The 20925-nt window shown below is 52.3% G+C and overlaps 1 protein-coding gene across 2 annotated transcripts; it reads left to right on the forward strand.

The window, feature by feature from the left end:
* The first annotated feature begins 206 nt into the window (after nucleotides 1-206).
* Nucleotides 207-20207, forward strand: ABCC2 (ATP binding cassette subfamily C member 2). 2 transcript variants are annotated; one of them, XM_023929703.2, is made up of 32 exons: nucleotides 207-2795; nucleotides 3334-3507; nucleotides 3966-4091; nucleotides 5115-5249; nucleotides 5649-5771; nucleotides 6104-6159; nucleotides 6369-6600; nucleotides 7249-7421; nucleotides 7975-8152; nucleotides 8627-8881; nucleotides 9354-9419; nucleotides 9879-10016; nucleotides 10361-10507; nucleotides 10754-10842; nucleotides 10931-10993; nucleotides 11189-11315; nucleotides 11488-11664; nucleotides 11767-11934; nucleotides 12213-12399; nucleotides 13248-13380; nucleotides 13803-13908; nucleotides 14201-14420; nucleotides 14901-15055; nucleotides 16017-16172; nucleotides 16275-16474; nucleotides 17094-17220; nucleotides 17630-17731; nucleotides 17831-17974; nucleotides 18213-18371; nucleotides 18608-18774; nucleotides 19129-19323; nucleotides 19699-20207. In XM_023929703.2, exons 1-32 carry the CDS (start codon nucleotides 2754-2756, stop codon nucleotides 19826-19828), a joined length of 4650 nt encoding a protein of 1549 aa, XP_023785471.2. In that variant the 5' UTR covers nucleotides 207-2753; the 3' UTR covers nucleotides 19829-20207. The 2 variants fall into 2 exon arrangements, with proteins under 2 accessions (XP_023785471.2, XP_086756843.1); XM_086900717.1 differs by lacking the exons at nucleotides 207-2795; nucleotides 3334-3507; nucleotides 3966-4091; nucleotides 5115-5249 and adding an exon at nucleotides 5349-5485.
* Nucleotides 20208-20925: the final 718 nt, after the last annotated feature.

Genomic DNA, 20925 nt, shown 5'->3' on the forward strand with positions numbered 1-20925 from the left:
AGCCTGAATTAATCAGGACCCTGCTGTGCCAGAGAATATAATCACACACAGAATACCAGGGTGAGGAACATCATAGCCACAGCTGGGAAACAAGGCCAGTGGGATAGGTGGGTATTAGCAATGCAGCAGCTGTAAGTAGTGAGAAGCACCTGACTGATTAGGTGAGGGAGCTGTGAGACATCCTGGGCTATAGGTCCTCAGCGCTTGGAGGCAGGGGTGGTGTATGATGAGATTTCTTGGAAGGACAAGCTGCTTTTCCTAAGGGAGTTTCCAGGTCCTTGTCCCAACATAAAGCATAAACTGCTTGTTTTCCAGACAGTGCTTGGGGAATGTGTCTTTTGGGTCATTGCTGCCTATTCAGGATTGAAGCCTCAGACTCATTTCAGTTACTCTGTAAAATACCCAGTGAAAGATTTTAATTTTCATTAGAAGAGTAGAGATCTGAGAGGTGAAGCACCTCTCTCCTTGTTGCCTGCTCTTCTTTGGGAGATAATCCCTCCCTCAGCTGAGATAGTGGACTTCAGGAAGCAAATGCAGGGTACATATTTCTCTTCCCAATATCTTGGCAATAGCTTACAGCCTGTGAGGATGTATGGAAAAAATGTGATACTTGACAAGGGGGCAGCACCTTTGTCACCTTAAATAGAATCACGTTATTGAAAACCTACCATCAAGACTACATATTTTCATTTTAAAGAGTACATCCATCTTTTCACAATTTCCACATTCAATTTTGTCCCAGAGGTATTGATGTCTCCCAAAACACCCTGGGAACTTAAGTTCTTAACAGGAGCTGGGAAGGAATGACTGCATAGTCATATAATCACATAATTTGTGGTTATGGTTACTAAGAGTTTGGAATACTCACTTTAAGAGTTCATGACCTGTGTTGATTTCAGGAGTCATGGCCATGATTATGATACTGATAGCTCAATTTAGATGAATATTCTGCTGATCCAGCTGCCTCAAAAACATGGGGTAAGAGCATGACAAGGCAGAAAAACAAATCGTTCAGAGCAGTGAGTGCTGGAGGAATTTGGTCAAGTACCTGGCAGAGACCTCTGGATCACACCCTGTGTGAGACAGGCACAAATCAATGCCTAGTTTTGAAAAGTTAAGCTGTACAATAGATGGATAAAGATGGGGGAGCACAGGGAAACTGATATTGCTGGCCAAAGAGGTGCTACTACTTTCATTATCTTGGTCTCAGTGAATGTTTTCTGGGTATTTTAGTGGAGGAAGATTTATGGAAGGAGCTGAAGGACAGTAAAGCTTTGTGGGTTTTTAGGAGGGTGTGAGGATAGAGAAAGTGGGTTGTGCTTGCTCTGAATATCAAAGAGAGCAGAACCCTGTGCTTAGGGCTTCAACTCTGAGTGAGAGACGAAAGACAGGGTGAGGGTGAGCTGTGACCTGTAGAAACTGAGACAAGCAATGGGACAGGGCATTATGTAGGAAGATGTCATAAGTAAGTGGCCACCTTGGCAGCAGTGCTCCAAGTGGTTTTGAGCAAGGCCAGAGAACACCTGTGCCAGTGTAGAAAGAAGAATCACATCAGCAGTCCAGATGGAGAAGGGCTGAGTAACTGCTCCATTCACTTCTTACTCATTGCATCAGTTTACTGCTCTCATGAGCAGTGTATTGGTTCTGGACATGGCACTAGGAGTAGTTTTATTTACAAAAACACGTGAATTTAATCAGAAAATCTGCTAATAATTAACCACTGAGTTGGACATTGAGCCTTTCTTTGGTATTGATGCTTCCTGAGCAATTATTCATCATGTCACCCTTGACTTCTGAGTTATCTTGTAACTCTGTGTACAATGAGACAGCATAATCATTGCAGTCACCCTACTGTCCCCTTTTATCTACCTTTATATCCCCTTTTTGTTCTTCAAGACCACACGTCATAAAGCAAATCCATTTCCAGCCTTAGTAGCACCATCCCCACATGTTCCTGTCACACCTAGGCCTTTCTAAGCAACAAGGATTCAGTGGCAATCACTGTCCTCAGAATCATCCTCTTTCTGTCTCAGATGTTGGGGGTTACTTTAGAATGAAGATTCAAAGTCTCTTTGGGGTTTTGCAGTCCACCAGCTGCCATAACACACAGACAACATGGACATGTGGGAAAGAAAAAAGCAAAAGTGGTTTGGAAAATCTAGGCTCTTCAAGCTGGAAATTAGTAAAAAGAACCCAGATCCCGAGGACTCAGAAAGACCAGTGCATGTGGTCAGCTCAGCTGCCAGACACTGCAGATCCCCAGGTCTGGGGCACTGCTGGTGTCACGGGCCCCCTTGCCAGGGGGCAGCAGCCGCTGTGGGACCAGCTGTTGCTGGACTTTTTATTGGCATGCAGCAGTCTTCTCACCAGACAAGTCTGTTGCATCAAAGTGATGTCTTTAGCAGGTCCAGGCGAGCTTGTGTCTGTTGGCGTGCACTGATCAAGTCTGTGGTTTCTGAGCAATGGCTGTGGTGTCTTGCAGTGACTCTCCTGTATCTCCCCTTTGATCTCTTTCTTGTGTCTTCCTCTCCTCCCCTCTCCTGGGCCTGTGCAGCTTCCCTAGCCCCTTTGGTCACTGCATTGGGTTGTGGGGTTGTGCAATAGCACCAAGTTAATAAATAACTGTGTGTCATCAGGAGTTCTGTCCCAAGACCGCTTGAGGGTGTGGGGGGACTTTTATCCCAAGCATCTGCTCAGGTCTCTCAGCTGGGCAGAGTGAGAGGAAGGAGCTGCCGTTTCTTCTCCCCTGAGCTATGTCAGCAGCCCTGGAGAAGTTCTGCGGCTCCGTCTTCTGGGTGAGTAGCTGTGTCATCCCCATTGCCTGTTCTTCTGTCCTTGACTGTTCTCCTGGGAAAGAGCAGTGGATTCCAAGGCTCACAGCTTGTCCTGCCAGTGACCCAACTGCCAGTGGTCAGCAGAGGTTCTGGGGTTTATCTAGGAGTGCCACGGCACCGAGTGCTGTGCACTGCCTGCATGGTGTTCACCAGACACTGAGGCAATGGCACCTGAGCTCTGTCCTGTTTTCGCCTCCCCGGGAACACAGGACACCCTGTATGGACTTCTGGGGAATGATTTGGCTTCAGCTGCTTCTGCTGGCTTGGCTCCAACAAGGGATGGCCATCCCACATTCAGGCAGAGAGCTGGGAATAGGGATATCGCTCAGACCTTGGCTGAGTTCTGAAATACTCGGCCAGGAGGGTGGGTGTTGAAGGGGGGATGCAGTGGGGTGGAGCTGGGTGGGCAGGACCTATAGGAGTGTTGGCTCTTGTCCTGTGTGCCAAGTGAGAGTCAAGCCATCATGAGTGACTTGGTGTTCTGTCCTTGCTGCTCCAGAATGATTCCTACCTTGCTCGTCCGGATGCTGACCTGCCTGTGTGCTTCCAGCAGACTGTGTTGGTCTGGGTACCCCTTGGCTTCTTCTGGATTTTGGCCCCATGGCAGCTCCTGCCCATGTGCAAATCCAGGGCCAAGAAATCCTCTGTGACCAAACTCTACATCATCAAACAGGTAGAGTGGAGATGAAAGGGCACAGATGACAGGCTGGAGCAGCCTGAGGTGGTGGTGGTATGAGTGGAAAGACTCTGTGCTACAGTCAGATGTGGGATGGAAAGATGAGGAGTGTAGGACAGAAGGAGCAATGGGATAGGGGACCATCTGTGACATAAATGTAAGGGGGAGTCCAGCAGGAGGCATATCTGGGACAGAGTGCGTAACAGGGAGGAATGCACTGGGAGGGAGGGCAGAGTGTGTATTGGGGCTTCTCATCTTGTGGGCTGTTATCTTCCAGATTTAAAATGATGGCAGTGCTCCTGTGGAACTGTGGCACATTCACAGGGTTGAAAGCTCTCCCAGGCCCAGTCTGGGTTGAAAAGGGTGCATGGATATATGGGTGTATTTTATGCCGAACTCTGTTGTCTCCCAGTGGTTCTCAGTGTCCACAACGGGCTGGCCCTCTCTCCCTGCAGGTGCTGGCTGTTCTGCTGATGCTGACAGCAGTGGCGGGGTTGGCCCTGGCCTTTGTAGAGGATGCTGAGCAGGATGCTGTGCCAGCTGTCCAGTACACTAACCCCAGCCTGTACATCGCCACCTGGGTAAGGACTCAGTTGTGAACGTCAGTGTGTCACCAGGGATAGGGTGAGACTGCAGCACCAAGCAGCACAAGACTTCTCTAGCACAGAGATCAGTGGGAAGCTGTGTCCACAGGGGAAGGGTAGCCTGGAATTTGGGTAGGACTAGCCCCAAACCTGCATGTGTGGTGCATGAGGGAGATATGTTGAGGGCAGGTGCCTGGATGTACTGCTTTAACTGCTGTTATCCTTAAAACCGGGATGATTCAATGCCTGCAAGTGTAGCTGAGCTCTCTGACCAAACCTTTACTAGGAGCAGTGTGGGTTTCACAGGACTGATTTTGCAGTGTGAACATCAGACCATGGCTTGCTGCTCTGATGTCTCCCAGCTTCCTAAACATTGCTGCTTGGTTTTGTGCAGAGCCAGGAAGTACCACGGGATGCCCAGAGGAGAAAGCTGGCTAAAGGGGACCTAGTGGCTATTGGCTTGATGGAATATGTGCATGGAAGTTACAGACATCTTGTGTGAGACATAGGGTGTTCTAACAGTCTTAACAAATGCTCAGGAGCTGCACTTAAAAGCAAAATAGAACCCTCATTTGCTTTCATTCTTATTTTGTCACGTCATTTAGTTTCATATGCAGAATCCATGTGAGATGATAAGGCAAGGGGACTGCCCAGAGAGGCTGTACTGCTGGAACGTGATCTGGGTTCAGTTGCAGGTTTGGAGGCAAGGTGCAGGAGACAGGGTGTGACCCCTCATGGCTTGATATGTCTGAGAATCTGGAGTGACAACAGCCAGAAAGGGTAATAGTGCCCTGCTGTAATGTGAGGGCACATTCAAACCTGATCTTATGTCTTCCAGAAATAAACCTTTGGCCCATATAATTAATTCTGAAGCTTATGAAGGGTTGATGGTGTGTTCAGGGTACCCAAGGCAGTGAATTCCAGAAGATCATGTGTGCTGGCATCCCAGCACACATGCTCCAAAGCCACCTTTAGAGCCAGACCTAGTCCTGCAGCTCTGACTGATTTTCTTTCCCCCAGATCATGGTCCTGCTGATCCACGATGCACGACGCTTCTGCTTGTGCAGAGATTCAGGGGTGCTTTTCTGCTTCTGGATACTGTCCCTTCTCTGTGGGATACTGCCATTCCAGTCCCTCGTCCGGAAAGCCCTGCAGGTTGGGTTTGACAGGAAGCTCTGTGCTTCCCCATGGTCTTGTTCTGTTTCCAAAGAAAGCTTCTTCATACTCTTCTCTTGACAAGCTCTCTGTTGTGTCACTGAGGTCCCAGCTGCCCTGGGGACCTTAGGGAACCAGAAAAGACCTGAGAAGCAATTGCTGTTTGAATTCATCCTGTCTCTTTGGGGAAGTATAAGCCCTCCAGGACTCATTTCTTCCTTTAAACATGGGAGGAGGTCAGGGAGAAGCAGGGAGAAGTGGCAAAGGGAAGCTGATCCAGGACTCAGAGCGAGTTTTGGACTGCTCTGTTTGGCTCAGCCAGGGGATGGATCTTATCTCGGAGTACCAGAGGCCTTGAGACAACTCCCAGCAGTAACCCTGGGCTTTCCATTTCTGCAGGAACCAATCTCTGACCTGCCACGATTTATCCTTTTCTTCATCTCCTACGGACTCCAACTGCTGCTCTTCCTTGTCTCAGGCTTCTCTGATATTGCCCCAGAAACAAAGGAAATCACAAAGAAGGTGTGAGGACTACATGGGAGTGGGTTTGGGGCACCACATCCTGAGCATTGTGTGGGGCAGGGCAGGATCCATGCAGGCTCCAGGCTCCTAGGGAAGACCTGAGGACTTCAGCACAGGACCCATCAAGAGCTGGAGCCTGCAGCATGGGGCATCTGCATGTGTGTCCAGGGTGGGCTGCTGCTGCCTCTGAGCTGAGGCTTCTGGGCCTGTAGCTGGCACGGTTTGAAACCTATGAGTCTCCTTTTAATGGCTGGGGGTGCTAAATCAGCTTTTGTCAAAACTATCCCCCAGCATAAAGAATCTCTCAGTACCCCCTTTGCTTTGTACCATAGAACCCAGAGGTGACAGCCTCCGTCCTGAGCTCCGTCACCTTCGAATGGTACAGCAGGTGAGCAGGGCTCTGAGGGAGGTCAGGCTGGCAAAATGTAGGGGTGCCTCAGGGGAGCCTGCAGCACAGGCTGCTTGGAGTTACCTGGGAGAGGCACCACATTGGGTACAGCCTGTGCAGCCTGAACCTGGGGCCAGCATGGGTGTGAAAGCTCTGCATTTGCAGCAAGGACTCTCCAACAAGTATTGTGGGATTTATTTGTCCCACAGAACTGTTTTCAAGGGCTATCGCAAGCCTTTGGAGATAGAGGATGTCTGGGAATTGCAAGACAAAGACAAGACAAAGGCTCTTTACACTGCTTTTGAGAAGAACATGAAGGCTTCGATGCAGAAGGCCAGAGCAGAAATGGAGAAACGGAAACTCAAGAAGAGACGCCGGGAAGGTGACCCAGACTATGGGAACAGCATGAGCAAGGCCCAGAGCCAAGACATCCTGGTGCTGGTAAATCCATTCCTACTCTTGGCCATGTGTGAGACGGAGACGTCCAGCTCCAACCTCAGGGAGTAGGGTCACCTCATCTCCCTGCAGCTCTCTTTGCTGGGTTTTCCCTTCTTTGATCCTGCAGGGCCATGGGCAAGGATAGGGGAACACATGACAGGGTCTTCCTGTCATGTCCTTGGCAGATCCCCGTATTTTGAGAGACCAACAAAGGATGTTGGTCTCTTGGTTGGATGATCTCCATCTTTCTGCCTTACATAAAGACAGGAACCACCCTCAAATCTACAGTACAAGCCATTCCCTTATGTCTGTCTACCTCAGATACTTTCCATCAATGAGGTCAGAGTGAACATCATCCTGTGACCACCCCTGGCCTCAGATTCTTCACAATGTTTGCCTGATTTTTAACCTGAGAGGTTCAAGCTGGTTTGGGTTTTAACAATTGTCTTTGGTACAAAAGAGAAGGTGTTAGTCCTGGGTGTGTATGACATAGGCAGGGGTCAGTGAAAGGGGAATGTGACAGGAGCTAAAGCTAAGGCTTCATTCAGGATACCTGGTCTGGGGTCTGTGAGGTGCTGCCCTGAGGCATCCTTCCAGATGCAGGATGCCTGCACAGCCAGCTCCCTCACTTCTATGTGGGCTTCCCTCTAGGAGGAAAAGCAGCCAAAGAAGAAGAAGAAGAAGGGAGATGACAGCCACAAGGATTACCCCAAGGGCTGGTTGATGAAAACGCTGGGCAAGACCTTCCAGCAGAATCTCCTACTAGCAGTGGCATTCAAGTTGGTGCATGATGCACTTGTGTTTGTCAGCCCCCAGCTGCTGAAGTGAGTCCTTTGTCTCTGTCCTGACTTTGCACCCAGCCCACCACCTCCCAGTGTGTGCACTGTATCCAACCCCACCATCTCTATATGTGTGTGCCTCTCCCAGCCACAGACCCTGGGGACATTTTGTGCCCTCACCAAAAATGAGAGAATGTGCTGGGATACAGTTTAACAAAGAACTGATCTGAGCTGGCTGCCAGCTCTTATGTGTAATATCTTTCTCCCTTGCATCCTGTCACGAAGTCCTGCTCTCCCCCTGGAGACAGTCCCGCCTCTTCTTTGTGGCCTTCCATGAGTCAGTGCAGCTCAGCCCAGCAGGGCCTCCCCAGTTTGTTTTGCAGAGCAGCACAGTCTCTGTGGATGATCTTACATTAGTGACCCTCTGCTGTGTCTCTGGCAGAACAGGGTTCCCAGCTTGCTGACCATCAAGCCAGCTCTCTGGGGCAGGGTTTTGCTCACCACCCTTGTGAGGATGCTCTCCCCGCATTCACTTGGAGCATCCTGCTTGGCTCTGTCTCACTGGGGTGTGTGTCTCATGAGCTTCTTTCCCCACCAGGCTGCTGATTGCCTTTGTGTCAGATGAGGATTCCTTTGCCTGGCAAGGCTATTTGTATGCCATCCTGCTGTTCCTGACGTCGCTGGTCCAGTCCCTCTGCCTGCAGCAGCACTTCAGCTTGTGCTTCCAGCTTGGCATAAATGTGCGAGCCAGTCTCATTGCTGCCATCTACAAGAAGGTCTGTATGGTCCTGTCATCATCCCAGTTGGCTTCCTTCAAGCTGGGCTGTGGATAAAATCGCTGGTTGCCTGTCCCATCTGGGGTGTGTGCACTTTCCTCTTCAGAAGGCAGAGCTTTGGGGGCACCCACCCAGCACTGAGGACACTGTGAGCCCTAGTTCTGCTTGGGACCTGGGTGCTGCTGCTGTGTTTGACTGCTACAGGGGCTAAAGGAGGTTTCTTCTCAGAGCAGTGCAACGCCTGGGGCAGGGGCCAATAGAATTCCTGCACATGGGTGTTTGTCCTTGCACCCAGCATCCAGTGGTTTCAGGTGTGCAGGCAGTGAGGAGAGCACTGGTGGCTAGTACAGAGGCACGAGGAGCAAACCCAGAAGTGGTTTCAGCCTGGTCTGCTGATTCCCTGCTCTGACCCATGCTGCTGGCAGCAGGGCTGCTCCCAGGCTGGCCTGTGCTGACTGTGCTTTCTCTTTCTAGTCGCTCACCATGTCCGGAGCCACCCGCAAGGAATCCACGGTGGGAGAGACTGTGAATCTGATGTCAGCTGATGCCCAGAGGTTCATGGACCTGGCCAACTTTATTCACAATCTGTGGTCATCCCCCCTGCAAATTATTCTGTCCATCATCTTCCTCTGGGGAGAACTGGGCCCCTCTGTCTTGGCTGGCATTGCAACCATGGTGCTGCTCCTCCCCATAAATGCGTTCCTGGTTGCCAAGGCCAAAACCATTCAGGTCAGTGGTGGGTGCAATATCCTCCCTGTTCTTCCACATCCAACCCCACTGTTGCTCCCCTCCCTATTTTCCACACTCCGTACCCTTTGTTTTTATGCTGTGGATCTTTCCCAGCCTATGAAGTTGATCTCACTTGGGCTGGGGGTGTCTCTAGCCTGAGCAAGAGGTGATCAGCTACCATGAGTAGGAGACAGGTGAGATCTGTTCGACCATCTCAGCTGAACTTGAACCAGACTGGGCACAGCCTTGAGGGCTAAAAATGAGATATTGCCAACCGTAAGATAAAGCTTTAGCTTCTACCTGATAGCAGGGTGGTGTTTTACCCCAGCTTGTCCAGAACCACAGGCTCAAATTTGTGGGATGACTTCTCTGGGCTGTGGAGCCCATCCTTCCCTTCCCTGTGGTAGCCCAGATGTATTTCCAAGGGGAAGCTGCTGTTTGGTTACATGATGTCTGGCTCTTCTGTTTGTAGGAGAGGAACATGAAGAACAAGGACGGACGCATGAAAATAATGACTGAAATCCTGAATGGAATCAAGGTGAGCAGTGGAGTGGAGATTCTCCAGGCAGCTGCTGCACCCCTCTTCTTGGTGCACTGTACCTGGAGGCAGCACATGTATAACCCTACAGCACCAGTGTTAGTCTAGCTCAAGGATCCTTTGCCTGGGTCTCAATAATTCCCTTGGCTGCCTCATCTTTTCTAAAGTTGGTTGAGGAGGATCTCTGGATACTTGGACTAAGACTTGGGAGCTGAAAAAGGACTTTCTGAGTGTTTCCTAGATGGCTGTGATTGTGGCATGGTGGCAGAGGGGCTGGCAGTGACCTGTAAGCTGAGACTGAGGGAGTGGGAGTGCAGTGGGGAAATGCTATAAGCAGAACAGGAGAGGGCAGATGCAGTGGCCAAGCCAGGAGCTGGTGATGGAGGTGCACCAGTGAGCCCAGTGTGGAGGTGAGCATTCCTGTGAGGTCAGCATCTGCTCACCCTGCTCATTGTGCAGATCCTGAAGCTTTTTGCCTGGGAGCCCTCCTTCGAGAAGCGAGTTAATGAGATCCGGGCACTTGAGCTCAAGAACTTGGTGAACTTCGGTTACCTGCAGTCAGTCTCTGTCTTCGTGTTCACGTGTGCCCCCTCCCTGGTGAGTGACAACAGCCCTGGGGAGGGGTGTACCTTCCTTTCAGCTGGGGCTGGGCTGTGTCCAAGGGGATGGGAAATATTTGGAACCTCAGCTGGAGTGTTTCTGCAGCGAGGAAGGGGCTGGCTGGTGGGTGCCTGCGATAGAGATTATGGTTCTGGCTGCTGGCAGGAGAGCTGTGGTGGAAAGGGGTCTCATCAGGGTGGTGAAACGGGGCCCAAGGGAGAATGGAAGCAAGAGGGGAACAGGTCCCCAGCACAAAGGCACTGCTGAGGCCTTGGGGCAGTGTGAGGGTCTGGGCTGCATACAAACACACTGATGGTGGCTTTCCCTGCTATCTGTCCTAGGTCTCCTTGGCAAGCTTTGGTGTCTATGTGCTTGTGGATAAGAGAAACATCTTGGATGCACAGAAGGCCTTTACTGCCATCTCCCTTTTCAATGTGCTGCGCTTCCCCATGTCCACACTGCCCATGGTCATCTCCTCCCTGGTGCAGGTCAGGCCTCACATAGGGCAGGGCATGTAGGGGGATCCTGTGACCTCTGCCCAAACCAGCACATGGTGTGATAGACCCCCAGGGGTCAGTGCACAGGACTCTGCTGCAGTGGGGTGGGACAGGACTCACATGCATAACACAGGTTTGGGGCCCAGAGCTTGGGTGGGCATTGTGATGTGGTGCTCTGCTTATGGGGCTCCTGCCCCATGCCCATGTACCGTCCTCATCCCCTTTCTACCATGGCAGGCCAACGTGTCGACTGCGAGGCTGGAGCGCTACCTGAGTGGAGAAGACCTGGACACCTCAGCAATCCACCACAACCCCATTGAAGGCAGGTGAACCTCCAGATTATCCCTGTGGGCCTCAGGCTGGCCCAGCCCCGGGCTTTCCCCTCTCTGAGGGACATGTCTCTCTGCCAGGCAGTGCTGTGCGTTTCTCGGAGGCCACCTTTGCCTGGGAGCAGGACAGCAATGCTGCCATAAGAGAGTGAGTGCTCTGAGCCACATTGGGGCAGAGAAGTGGGGAGGGGGAGGCTTTCTGTGTTATTAACTGGGGAGGGCAATCACCTCTCACAGTGCTGCTAGACATGAGTGTCCCAGAGACACTGCTCTGTGCTAGTGCCACGCAGGAACTGAGGGGTGACCTGGCAGAGCTGCTTCTTCAGCCCTCATGTCTTTGCAGTGTCACCCTGGACATCGCACCTGGGAGCCTGGTGGCTGTGGTGGGGGCTGTGGGCTCAGGCAAATCTTCATTGGTGTCAGCCATGCTTGGGGAGATGGAGAATATCAAGGGACACATCAACATCCAGGTGAGAGGAGCCAGCTGGTGCACGGGGCTTTGGGGCTGCCTGGGGGCTCAGCAGGGAAGTAGGGCAGTACTGTCCCAGTGTGGTGGCCCAGGGGAAGAACAGGCTGCAGGAGGTGTCAGTGACTGTAGGTGGCTGATCTCTGACAGCTAGCTGTTCTTGTCTCTCCTTCCAGGGCTCCCTGGCCTATGTCCCCCAGCAGGCCTGGATCCAGAATGCCACACTGAAAGACAACATCATTTTCGGGTCAGAAGTGGATGAAGCCAGGTATCAGCAGGTCATCAAGGCCTGTGCTCTCCTTCCAGACCTGGAATTGCTGCCTGCAGGTGACCAGACAGAGATTGGAGAGAAGGTATCAGCCCTGGGCACTGTGGGTTTGCGATAGCACCTGCAGCAGAGGTCAGAGCTGTTGCCCTGTGCCAGCCCCATTTCCAGGGAGGTCCTTCCCTTCCAGGGAATCAACCTGAGTGGGGGCCAGAAGCAGCGGGTCAGCCTGGCCCGAGCAGTGTACAGCAATGCAGACATCTACATCCTGGATGATCCACTGTCTGCTGTGGATGCCCACGTGGGCAAGTACCTCTTCCAGCATGTTCTGGGCCCTAAAGGGCTGCTGCAAAAGAAGGTGAGTACCCATAGCCTCCAACCCAGCACCCAGCCAGGCAGGAGTGGCACTGGTGTGGTGTTGGCTTTCCAAGGAAGTCTGAGGACAGAGAGGAATCCCATAGTTTTCACGTGGGGCTGCAGCAGGCAGGAGAGGCCTCAAGAGGGGTACCCTGTGTCCTCACAGCCAGGCACTGATAAGCAGACAAGTCCCCCAGTGGGAAACGGAGAGCCTGCAAAGGCATGGCTGGGGATGAGGGGCGCTCTGATGATCACTACCCTGCAACCCCTTTGTTGCAGACACGGATCTTGGTGACGCACAGTATCAGTTTCCTGCCCCAGGTCGATAACATCGTGGTGCTGACAGCAGGAGCAGTGTCTGAGCATGGCTCCTACAGCACCCTGCTTGCAAACAAGGGGGCCTTTTCCCAGTTCCTGAACTTGTATGGAAAGCAGGAGGAGGATGTTTCAGAGGAAAATACTGCAGGTACTGAGAGCACAGTGGGGCTGTGACAGGTAGAGTGGCCGTGCATTAATGTTGGGAATATGAAGATCTGATCTGTCAGCCTGACCTGGCCCTATCCAGCCCAAGCACCAAGGGTGGCTGCTGTGAATCCTTCTCAGCTTCTGGCGGTCAGCAGCACAATAACTTCCTGACTCAGATTTGGATTCAGGCATTATGTTGAATATCCAGCACAGGACCTGTTTAAATATTTTACTCCCTTTTTAGTTCATTTATTATGGGTCCCAAAATCTCATGTAGCAGCAGGCTCCATATTTTTGTGATGCTGGGGTCAGAAAGATCCTTTGGTTTGTTCTAAACATCCCACTGGATAATATTTCATCTTTATCATGTCCCCCAGTGCTATGGGGAGGAGTGGTGTCAGGTCAGGTGGATGCTTACCCTGTCAGGGCTCAGTTGTCCAGCTGCAGCCTGGCCATTCCCAGCATGTCTTCACAAGGCCCATCTCCACCTGCTCGAGGAGATGCTTCTGAGCTGGAGTGATGTGACCTACCAGTTGCACCTACTAAACTAGCACAAATCTTTGCTTGAAGTCTGGTGGGTGGTGCTGGATAAGTCAGCAGCAGGGATTGCCTCTGTGCAGGCCTTTAGCCCTATATCCCCTCTCAGTTGTCCCTCCAGCACAATGTTATTTCTTCCTTCTCCTGCTGTGCTGGTCTTGCAGCAAGGTTGGAGAAGGTGTGATATGTGGTGGCAGGACACAGCCTAGGCCTAGGGTACGGCATGAAGCTGAGTGCAGCAGAGATGTGGTGTATGGGATCTGCTCTTTCCTCAGTGCCTGACCCTACCTTCCCTCATCTCTGTGCTTGCAGTTGTTGCTTTAGCTGGGGATGAAGAGGAGGCTGATGAAGGTATTGATCCTTGCATGGATGAGCGGCCTGATGATGTGGTGACTATGACCCTGAAGCGAGAGGCCAGCATCCATCGGAGAAAATTGAGTCGCAGGTGGGACATGACCTGAGCTCTCAGCTCTTTTCCCTGCCCTGCACACTGCTCCCTTGGATACAGGGTTCTGGGGGCTTCCTAGGGAGTTCCAGCTGGAAGCCTCTCTGCCTGCTCCTACCACAAACTGCTCTGGGTCAGGAGCATCTGATTTTGCCTTTACTTACACTAGTGTGCCACAGCCTTACTCTGCAGTCTTCCCTGAAACTTGTGCTGATGGCTGGTTCTGCTTTTGGGAATGAGGCTTTAATTTAATGGCTGTACATGCCTAGTGCTTCCACAAAAGCTTCTCACTCAAAGCTGCTCCAGTTAGGACATTATTTTCTTCTACCACTGAAGACCCAGTGGAGCACAGGGGTGGAGCCCCAGGAGATTAGGACCAATTCAACACCCTGTAACTAATGGTACTCATCACCTCCCTGCAGCCTTAGTAAAAGGAGCACCAGTTCCCAAAAGGCAGCCCAGGAAGAGCGCCCAAAGAAGCTGAAGGGACAGCAACTGATTGAGAAAGAAGCTGTGGAAACCGGCAGGGTAAGGAGGATGGAGGGGTGAAGCACTGTGCTGTCCTGGCTAAATGCTGCCAGACCCTGACTGTGGCTCAGAGCAGCTGGTGTGGGCTGCCTGTGGCCACACCACAGCCAAGAGACATGCAGGAGACAGAGCTGCCTGTGGCCACACCACAGCCAAGAGACATGCAGGAGACAGAGCTGCCTGGGGCCGGTGGGTGGGGTGGTGGAGGGGAGCACTGTGGGCAGCAAGGTGGGGTCCTGGGGCTGTGCTGGGCATCATTGCCTGCGGTCTGACGGGCTCAACTGGTGCACAGGTGAAGTTCTCTATGTACCTGCGGTACCTGCGTGCTGTTGGCTTTTGCTTTTCCTTCTGGATTGTCATGGGCTACGTTGGACAATACGTCGCCTACCTGGGGTCCAACCTGTGGCTCAGTGACTGGACGGACGATTCGAAGCGCTATGAGAACCAGACCTATCCCACGCAGCTGCGGGACCTGCGGATCGGTGTCTTTGGGGCACTGGGGGTGGCACAAGGTGAGTGTGGGAGGACAGCAGTTCCCATTCACCTCGTTTGTGTGGTCCAGGAGGGATATGACTTGCAAGGCCTTTAGCCAGCTGTGCATTAAGGAGCAGAGGAACCAGCATTTTGTTCATTTGCCTGCTGCTGACTTCCTTCCGGCTCGTGGCTGTATTGTGGACACAATCCAGTCTGAAAGCAACACAAATCCAGTCTGAAAGCAACACAAATTGCTCCAAGTCTGTGTTGCCCCTCAGTTTAAGATAATTTTCCTTAATCAGATTAGACATAGTGCTAGGGCCCAAGGCTTTCCAGTGGAGCTCATGTTCCTCCCTTGTGCTGGGACACAGTTGCTGCGGCCTCCCAAGAGGTGGGATGCAGGATTATCCCAGCGGCTCGCTGTGGAGCTTCTGGCTTGGTGCATGTCTATCAAGGCAAAGGGTGCCTGGGCCCAGTGTCACCCACGAGCTGGTTACAGCCTCGTGCTCTCCTTACAGCAATCTTCCTGCTCTTCGCAACCATGCTGTCGGTGCAGGGCACCATGCGAGCCTCCCGCGTCATGCACCAGCAGCTGCTCAGCAACATCCTGCGCGCGCCCATGAGCTTCTTCGACACCACCCCGACCGGCCGCATCGTCAACAGGTTTGCCAAGGTAAGAGAATGCCCCCAACACGGAGAAGGTGCTTGTTCCACCACATCTGCAGAGCGCTGGGTAGTGGCATAACCCTGCTCCTGTTGAGCACTGCACAGCTGAGCCCAGGTAAGGGCCAGGAAGGGACCAGGAGGACATGGTGGATGGAAGGCTGACCGTGAGCCAAACCACATCCTGGGCTATACTAGAAAGAAAGTGTGGCAGGAAGTTGTTACCTCCTCTGCTCAGTTCTGAGGAGCTTACACCTGGATACCGTGTTATGTTTGGGGTCACCTAGGTGAGTAGGATGTGGAGAAAAAGAGAGGGTCCATAGTAGATTACTAAGAGAGGTAAGAGCCTAGAGCTCATGTCCCACCGTGAGAAGTCCCTGTGGTTACAGACCTCCAGCAAAATCTAAATCTTTTCTATCTAAGTGAAGGTCAAAAACAAAGAGAAAATTAGAAAGGAGGGAAAATACAAACAGGCAATTTTGAGTGTGCTGCTACTCCACTTCTTCCTTTGGTACCATCTCTTGATTTTTGGGAATATTAATTTCTCTTAAAATTAGGCCTATGGGCCTGGGTTTACTCTGAGTTGAGGGAGTATGTGGTGCCTGGCTAGGAGATGGATGAGGACCAGCTGGAGATGTGGCTGCACCTGCATGGACCTGGAGTTTACCCTGTCCCCCTTTTTGCTTCAATTACTGCTCCTGCATCCTAGGTCCTGGTGAAGATGCAGTTCTTAAAGCTGGTCTGTGTAACAGGGGAATATTCTAGGAAGTTTCTCTGTTAACTCAGCTGTTCCCAAGCTGAGAAATGAGGTTGTGACCACAACACCAATTCAGGATAATCTGATATTTTACAAGTGTCTGGCACTGTGTTACCACAGGAGTGCGTAGGAACCCTGTATGTGTGGGGCCTTTGGGGCTTCTCTATCTCCCTGGGGTCACTGACTGCTTCTCTATACATTTTTATATCTCCAGGACATCTTCACGGTAGATGAGACCATTCCCATGTCCTTCCGCAGCTGGCTCTCCTGTTTCATGGCCATCATCAGCACACTGATTGTCATCTGCCTGGCCACTCCATTCTTCACTGTCGTTATCGTTCCCTTGAGCATCTTCTACTATTTTGTGCTGGTGAGTAGCTGGGCCTTGAGTGAAGCTTCTGCCCTGCTGAGAGCAGTATCTTCCTGGCTGCTGGGCTTTGTGTTGGTAACCAAGCTGTGTCCCTCGTTTCAGCGCTTTTATGTCTCCACATCACGCCAGCTAAGGCGTCTAGACTCTGTCACCAGGTCTCCCATCTACTCCCACTTTGGTGAGACAGTGTCAGGCCTTTCTGTGATCCGGGCCTATGGACACCAAGAACGGTTCCTGAAGCAAAATGAGATCACCATGGACATAAATCAGAAAAGTGTTTATTCCTGGATAATATCTAATAGGTGGGTTTTACTACTTATGCCACAGAACAGCCTGCAGCACTTCTGCCCGGGGGCTTCTGGGTCCCAAAAGAGGTCCCTGGGATCCTGAAGTCCTCCCTCTTGATCTCAGCATTGTGGTTCTGTGTAGGTACTGGGGTGGTTTAGGATAGGGGCACCATTTGTGACAATGGGACACTTCAGGGTGATTTTGAAAGCCTGAGTATGCCCCCCTACAAAGTGTCCAGAGGCTGGGCAGGGTGAGCTGTGCAGTCAAGGGCTGAGATGCTCTTGGTGAGTTCTGGAAAGAGGGTGATCCTCCAGGCCCAGCAGGAGCACGATGCAGACACTTTCTGGTTTTGAATCTTAATGGTAAACGATTTGGGTGTATGAGGGTTGAATGGTTGGGGCTCTTCTGATACATGGCATTACCAGCACAGGAGGTTATGTGTGAGACATGGACTGACATAAATGAACCTGCTGTGTACATGTACCACTGTGTGCTGTGTGCACAGCACTGGGCCCATGGTGGGTGTGAGGAATGCTGGTGCAGTGCTGCTATTACTGGTGGGCTCTGAGTTGGGCACAGGCAGATGCCTTCCTGCCTCTCTCACTGCCCTTCAGCTGCCCTCTCCTGGTGCAGGTGGCTGGCCATCCGTCTGGAGTTCGTTGGGAGCCTGGTGGTCTTCTTCTCTGCACTTCTGGCAGTAATTGCAAAGGACACTTTGGAGGGCGGCATCGTGGGTCTTTCTGTCTCCTCCGCTCTCAATGTGAGTCACTGGAAACATTTTCTCATTCCAGGACAGGGTTGTCTCTGGGAGCTCTGGGCTGGTGGCAGGATACTGCCTTGCCACCAGGTCTGATCCTTGGAAATGGGATTATCTGGGGTGTCCCATCACCTGGGGAGTGCCTATAGAGCCAGGGAAGCACATATCCATCCCAGTCTGAGTGGGATACTTGCTGCCAGGGGGAGGAATATGGCCCTGCTGTGGATCAGAGATGCTGCAGCAAAGTTTTTGAAGGGCTGGGGACAGGTGGGCTGTGCCTTGGCAGTGGAGCATTACAGGGAAGGCCAGGTATGCTTGTACCCAGGATCCCAGGATGATTCCCTGGGCCGAGGTGGGACATGGTTGTTTGTGGGTGCCACTGAGCTCTGCATGCTCTGATTCTGCCATGCAGGTGACCCAAACACTGAACTGGCTGGTGCGGACATCTTCGGAGCTGGAGACAAACATTGTGGCTGTGGAGCGGGTCCATGAGTACATGAAGGTGAAGAACGAGGTGAGGAACCCAGGGGTCTGGGCAAACATCTGCTGCACAGCTTGGTGCTAGTTAGCATCACAGAGTGAACCCCCCTAATGCTCCTGTGCCCTCCCCCAGGCTCCATGGGTGACAAAAAAGCGTCCACCACGTGGCTGGCCCAGCAGAGGAGAGATCCAGTTCGTTGATTACAAAGTTCGCTACCGACCTGAACTGGACCTGGTTCTTCAGGGGATCACCTGTAGTATTGGGAGCACTGAGAAGGTTCTCTGCCCTCACTATGCTCTTTACAGAGACTCTGTAAAAGTTTCTTCTCCTCGGCTTCAGTCTGTGCCCTGGGGTGGGATGGTGATGGGATGTGGCTCCTGGGGATTTGAGCTGCAGGAAAGGAACCAAAGCAGACAGTCTGAGTGATGGTAAGGGCAGGAAGGCCCACCAGACTGAGAGCATCTGCCCTGTATTCTACAGCCCTGTCAGCTGGTCTAAAAAGCTGCTTCCACAGGTTGGGGTTGTGGGCCGGACCGGGGCTGGAAAATCCTCCCTCACCAACTGCCTGTTCCGGGTGCTGGAGGCGGCTGGAGGGAAGATCATCATCGACGATGTGGACATAGCAACAATTGGCCTCCACGACCTGCGCAACAACCTCACCATCATCCCCCAAGTGAGCTGATCCCCACCTTTCTACATCCCATTGCTGCACGGCCCCTGCAGGCACTGCATGGCCTCAGTGTGTCCCTGGGTGCTGTGGATGTGCCAAAGGCCTGGGAGCAGGCTGTTTCCACATCCCTTGCCAGCTGCAGGCAGCGGTGTGAGCAGGATGTGGCTACACTTGGAGGCCACAAAATGGAGCCTGCTAAATGGCTGTGATAGGGCTGAACACGATGCTGTCCCTGGCAGGACCCCGTGCTCTTCACTGGAACCTTGCGGATGAACCTGGACCCCTTTGACCAGTACTCAGACGAGGAGGTCTGGAAGGCCCTGGAGCTGGCTCACCTGAAGACATATGTGCAAGGCCTTCCTGAGGGGCTGCTGCATCTCGTGAGCGAGGGAGGGGAGAACTTGAGGTGAGCAGAGAGTAGATGCAGGCCCAGCTCCCCTCCCTTCTCTAGATCTCAGGGACCAGCCTGGAAAAGCAGCCTCCAGGAAAGTGGCTGTCCAGGGATGATGCACAGAAGCTTCTGGGAAATGAAGATGGAAGAAAATGGCTGAGGAGTCAGGGGTCTTAGGGAGCTAGTGTGAGCCAAGGCTTCTGTGCTGGCCCAGAGAGTAAGACGCTGAGGAACATGGTGCTCAGGGTGGCAGATGGTTAGCAGGGAAAGGCCAGGGACAGTGCTGGGCTCAGAGCAGCAAGATGCAGTAGGCTTGCAGAAGGTCCCCTGGAGTCGGTCTAGTAACTCATGCTCTTCATCTCATCCCAGTGTTGGGCAGAGGCAGCTGGTGTGCCTGGCCCGGGCCCTTCTCCGCAAAGCCAAGATCCTCATCCTGGATGAAGCAACAGCAGCTGTAGATCTGGAAACTGATCATTTAATCCAGACAACAATCCGGAGTGAGTTTGCTGACTGCACTGTCCTTACTATTGCACATCGCCTCCACACCATCATGGACAGCAACAGGTACTGTGGGACACTACTGCAGGGCAAAGGGAATGGGGATCTGGACTCCAGATGGGGTGAGAGGTGGACAGCAGCTAAGCAAGAATGCAGCCAGAGGGGCAGGGGTAGATGCAGGGCCTGGGGCAGTAATTTACAGTGGTGAAGAGAACAGAAGGACAGGAAGGATAGGATAGTAGTGATGCCTTTGTGGGAGAAACATTTTTTATGTGACCCGTAACACAGGGAGGAGGAGGAGGGGCTGTGCCCTCACCACTGCTGAGAGGGGAACCACATGAAGTGGTTTAGGAGTGAGGGCTGGTGGGCCTGCAGTGCTGGCACCAGCAGAGCTATCCACTTGGATCCTGGGAGTTGAAGCCTTTTGTTCCCTTCTGCCAGGGTGATGGTGCTGCATGCCGGGCAGATTGTGGAATTCGACAGCCCCGAGGAGCTGCTTGTGAAGCAGGGCGTCTTCTCCGCGATGGCAAAGGACGCCGGCATCGCCATTACAGAAACCACGTCCCTGTAGGCAGAGTGCTGCAGGGGCTGGGGCTGTGACAGCTGCTCCTGCTGCCACTCACCCAGCAGGCACTGGTGTCTCCCACAGCCAAGCTGCCCAGGAACTGGCCCCTCTGCAGTGGGGAAACAAAGAAGGTGGCTTCTGTGCTTGCCCAGAACAAGCATCTGGACTTGAGTGAGCTGATAACCTTGCTACCACATTATGCCTGCCTGCACATAAGGGTCTGAAGCTGCATAATTTATTCCAGGATAGAGGGTAAAAGCTATCTGCCAGGCAGGGAAATCATTACATCCAGTGGGGGTGGTCTTAGTTTTTGTACTTCACCATGCCAGGTGAATCTACCTGAGAGATACTTTAGCGTTATGAAATAAAATTTACAGTTTAAGAATTAATGTTATAATTTATTTACTTTTTGTAACTGTTTGTAGTCTTCCAACTACAAGGTTGATGTCAAGGCATATAAGTAAGCTTCAGTTTAACTTTAAACCTGGCTAGTGCTGGGGCAGGGAGATCTGCCAACAGATGTTACACAGAGCTGCACAGTCCAAATCGAGTGGCACAGCTCTACTCCTGCAAGAACACTACTCTGTAGCAAAACCAGGGCTGCCTTCCCTGTGGCTACTGCTCACTCTGATTGCATTGTAAATAAATGAGCCCCTCCCTGAGGTTATCACAGCCACTTGTGGGGCAGATTTTGGGCTGTGGTTCCAGACTGTAAACCTCACAGTGGTGAAGACAAGCTGGAGAGCATCAGGCACACGCCTGTGTACAGCCATGCATGCACAAAGTATGGTGGTTATTGTTGACAAACCCTTGAGTCCTTGTTCTTGGGCCAGACCTCCTCATGCAGGGAGCAGGTGCCTACTTAGGCAGTCACCCCAACCAGCCCCTACTGCCCTGGAGCCCCAGAGTCATGTAACACACCTGGGGGAAGAGGGCAGTGCAACCACTTCATTTAATAAAGAAGGTTCCTGTGAGGGTTTCCTTGTGCCTGAACTGCAGCTGGCGCAAACACCAAGGCACTAGAATGCTGGACCCCACCAAAAGGGAAATGTTTTTCCTGGCCCTGGAGGGTCTGCATGAAGGCTGCAGCACTTGCCAGACAC

The sequence above is a fragment of the Cyanistes caeruleus genome, chromosome 8 (genome assembly GCF_971803275.1).
Source record: "Cyanistes caeruleus chromosome 8, bCyaCae1.hap1.1, whole genome shotgun sequence".
In the NCBI taxonomy this organism is placed as follows: domain Eukaryota; kingdom Metazoa; phylum Chordata; class Aves; order Passeriformes; family Paridae; genus Cyanistes; species Cyanistes caeruleus.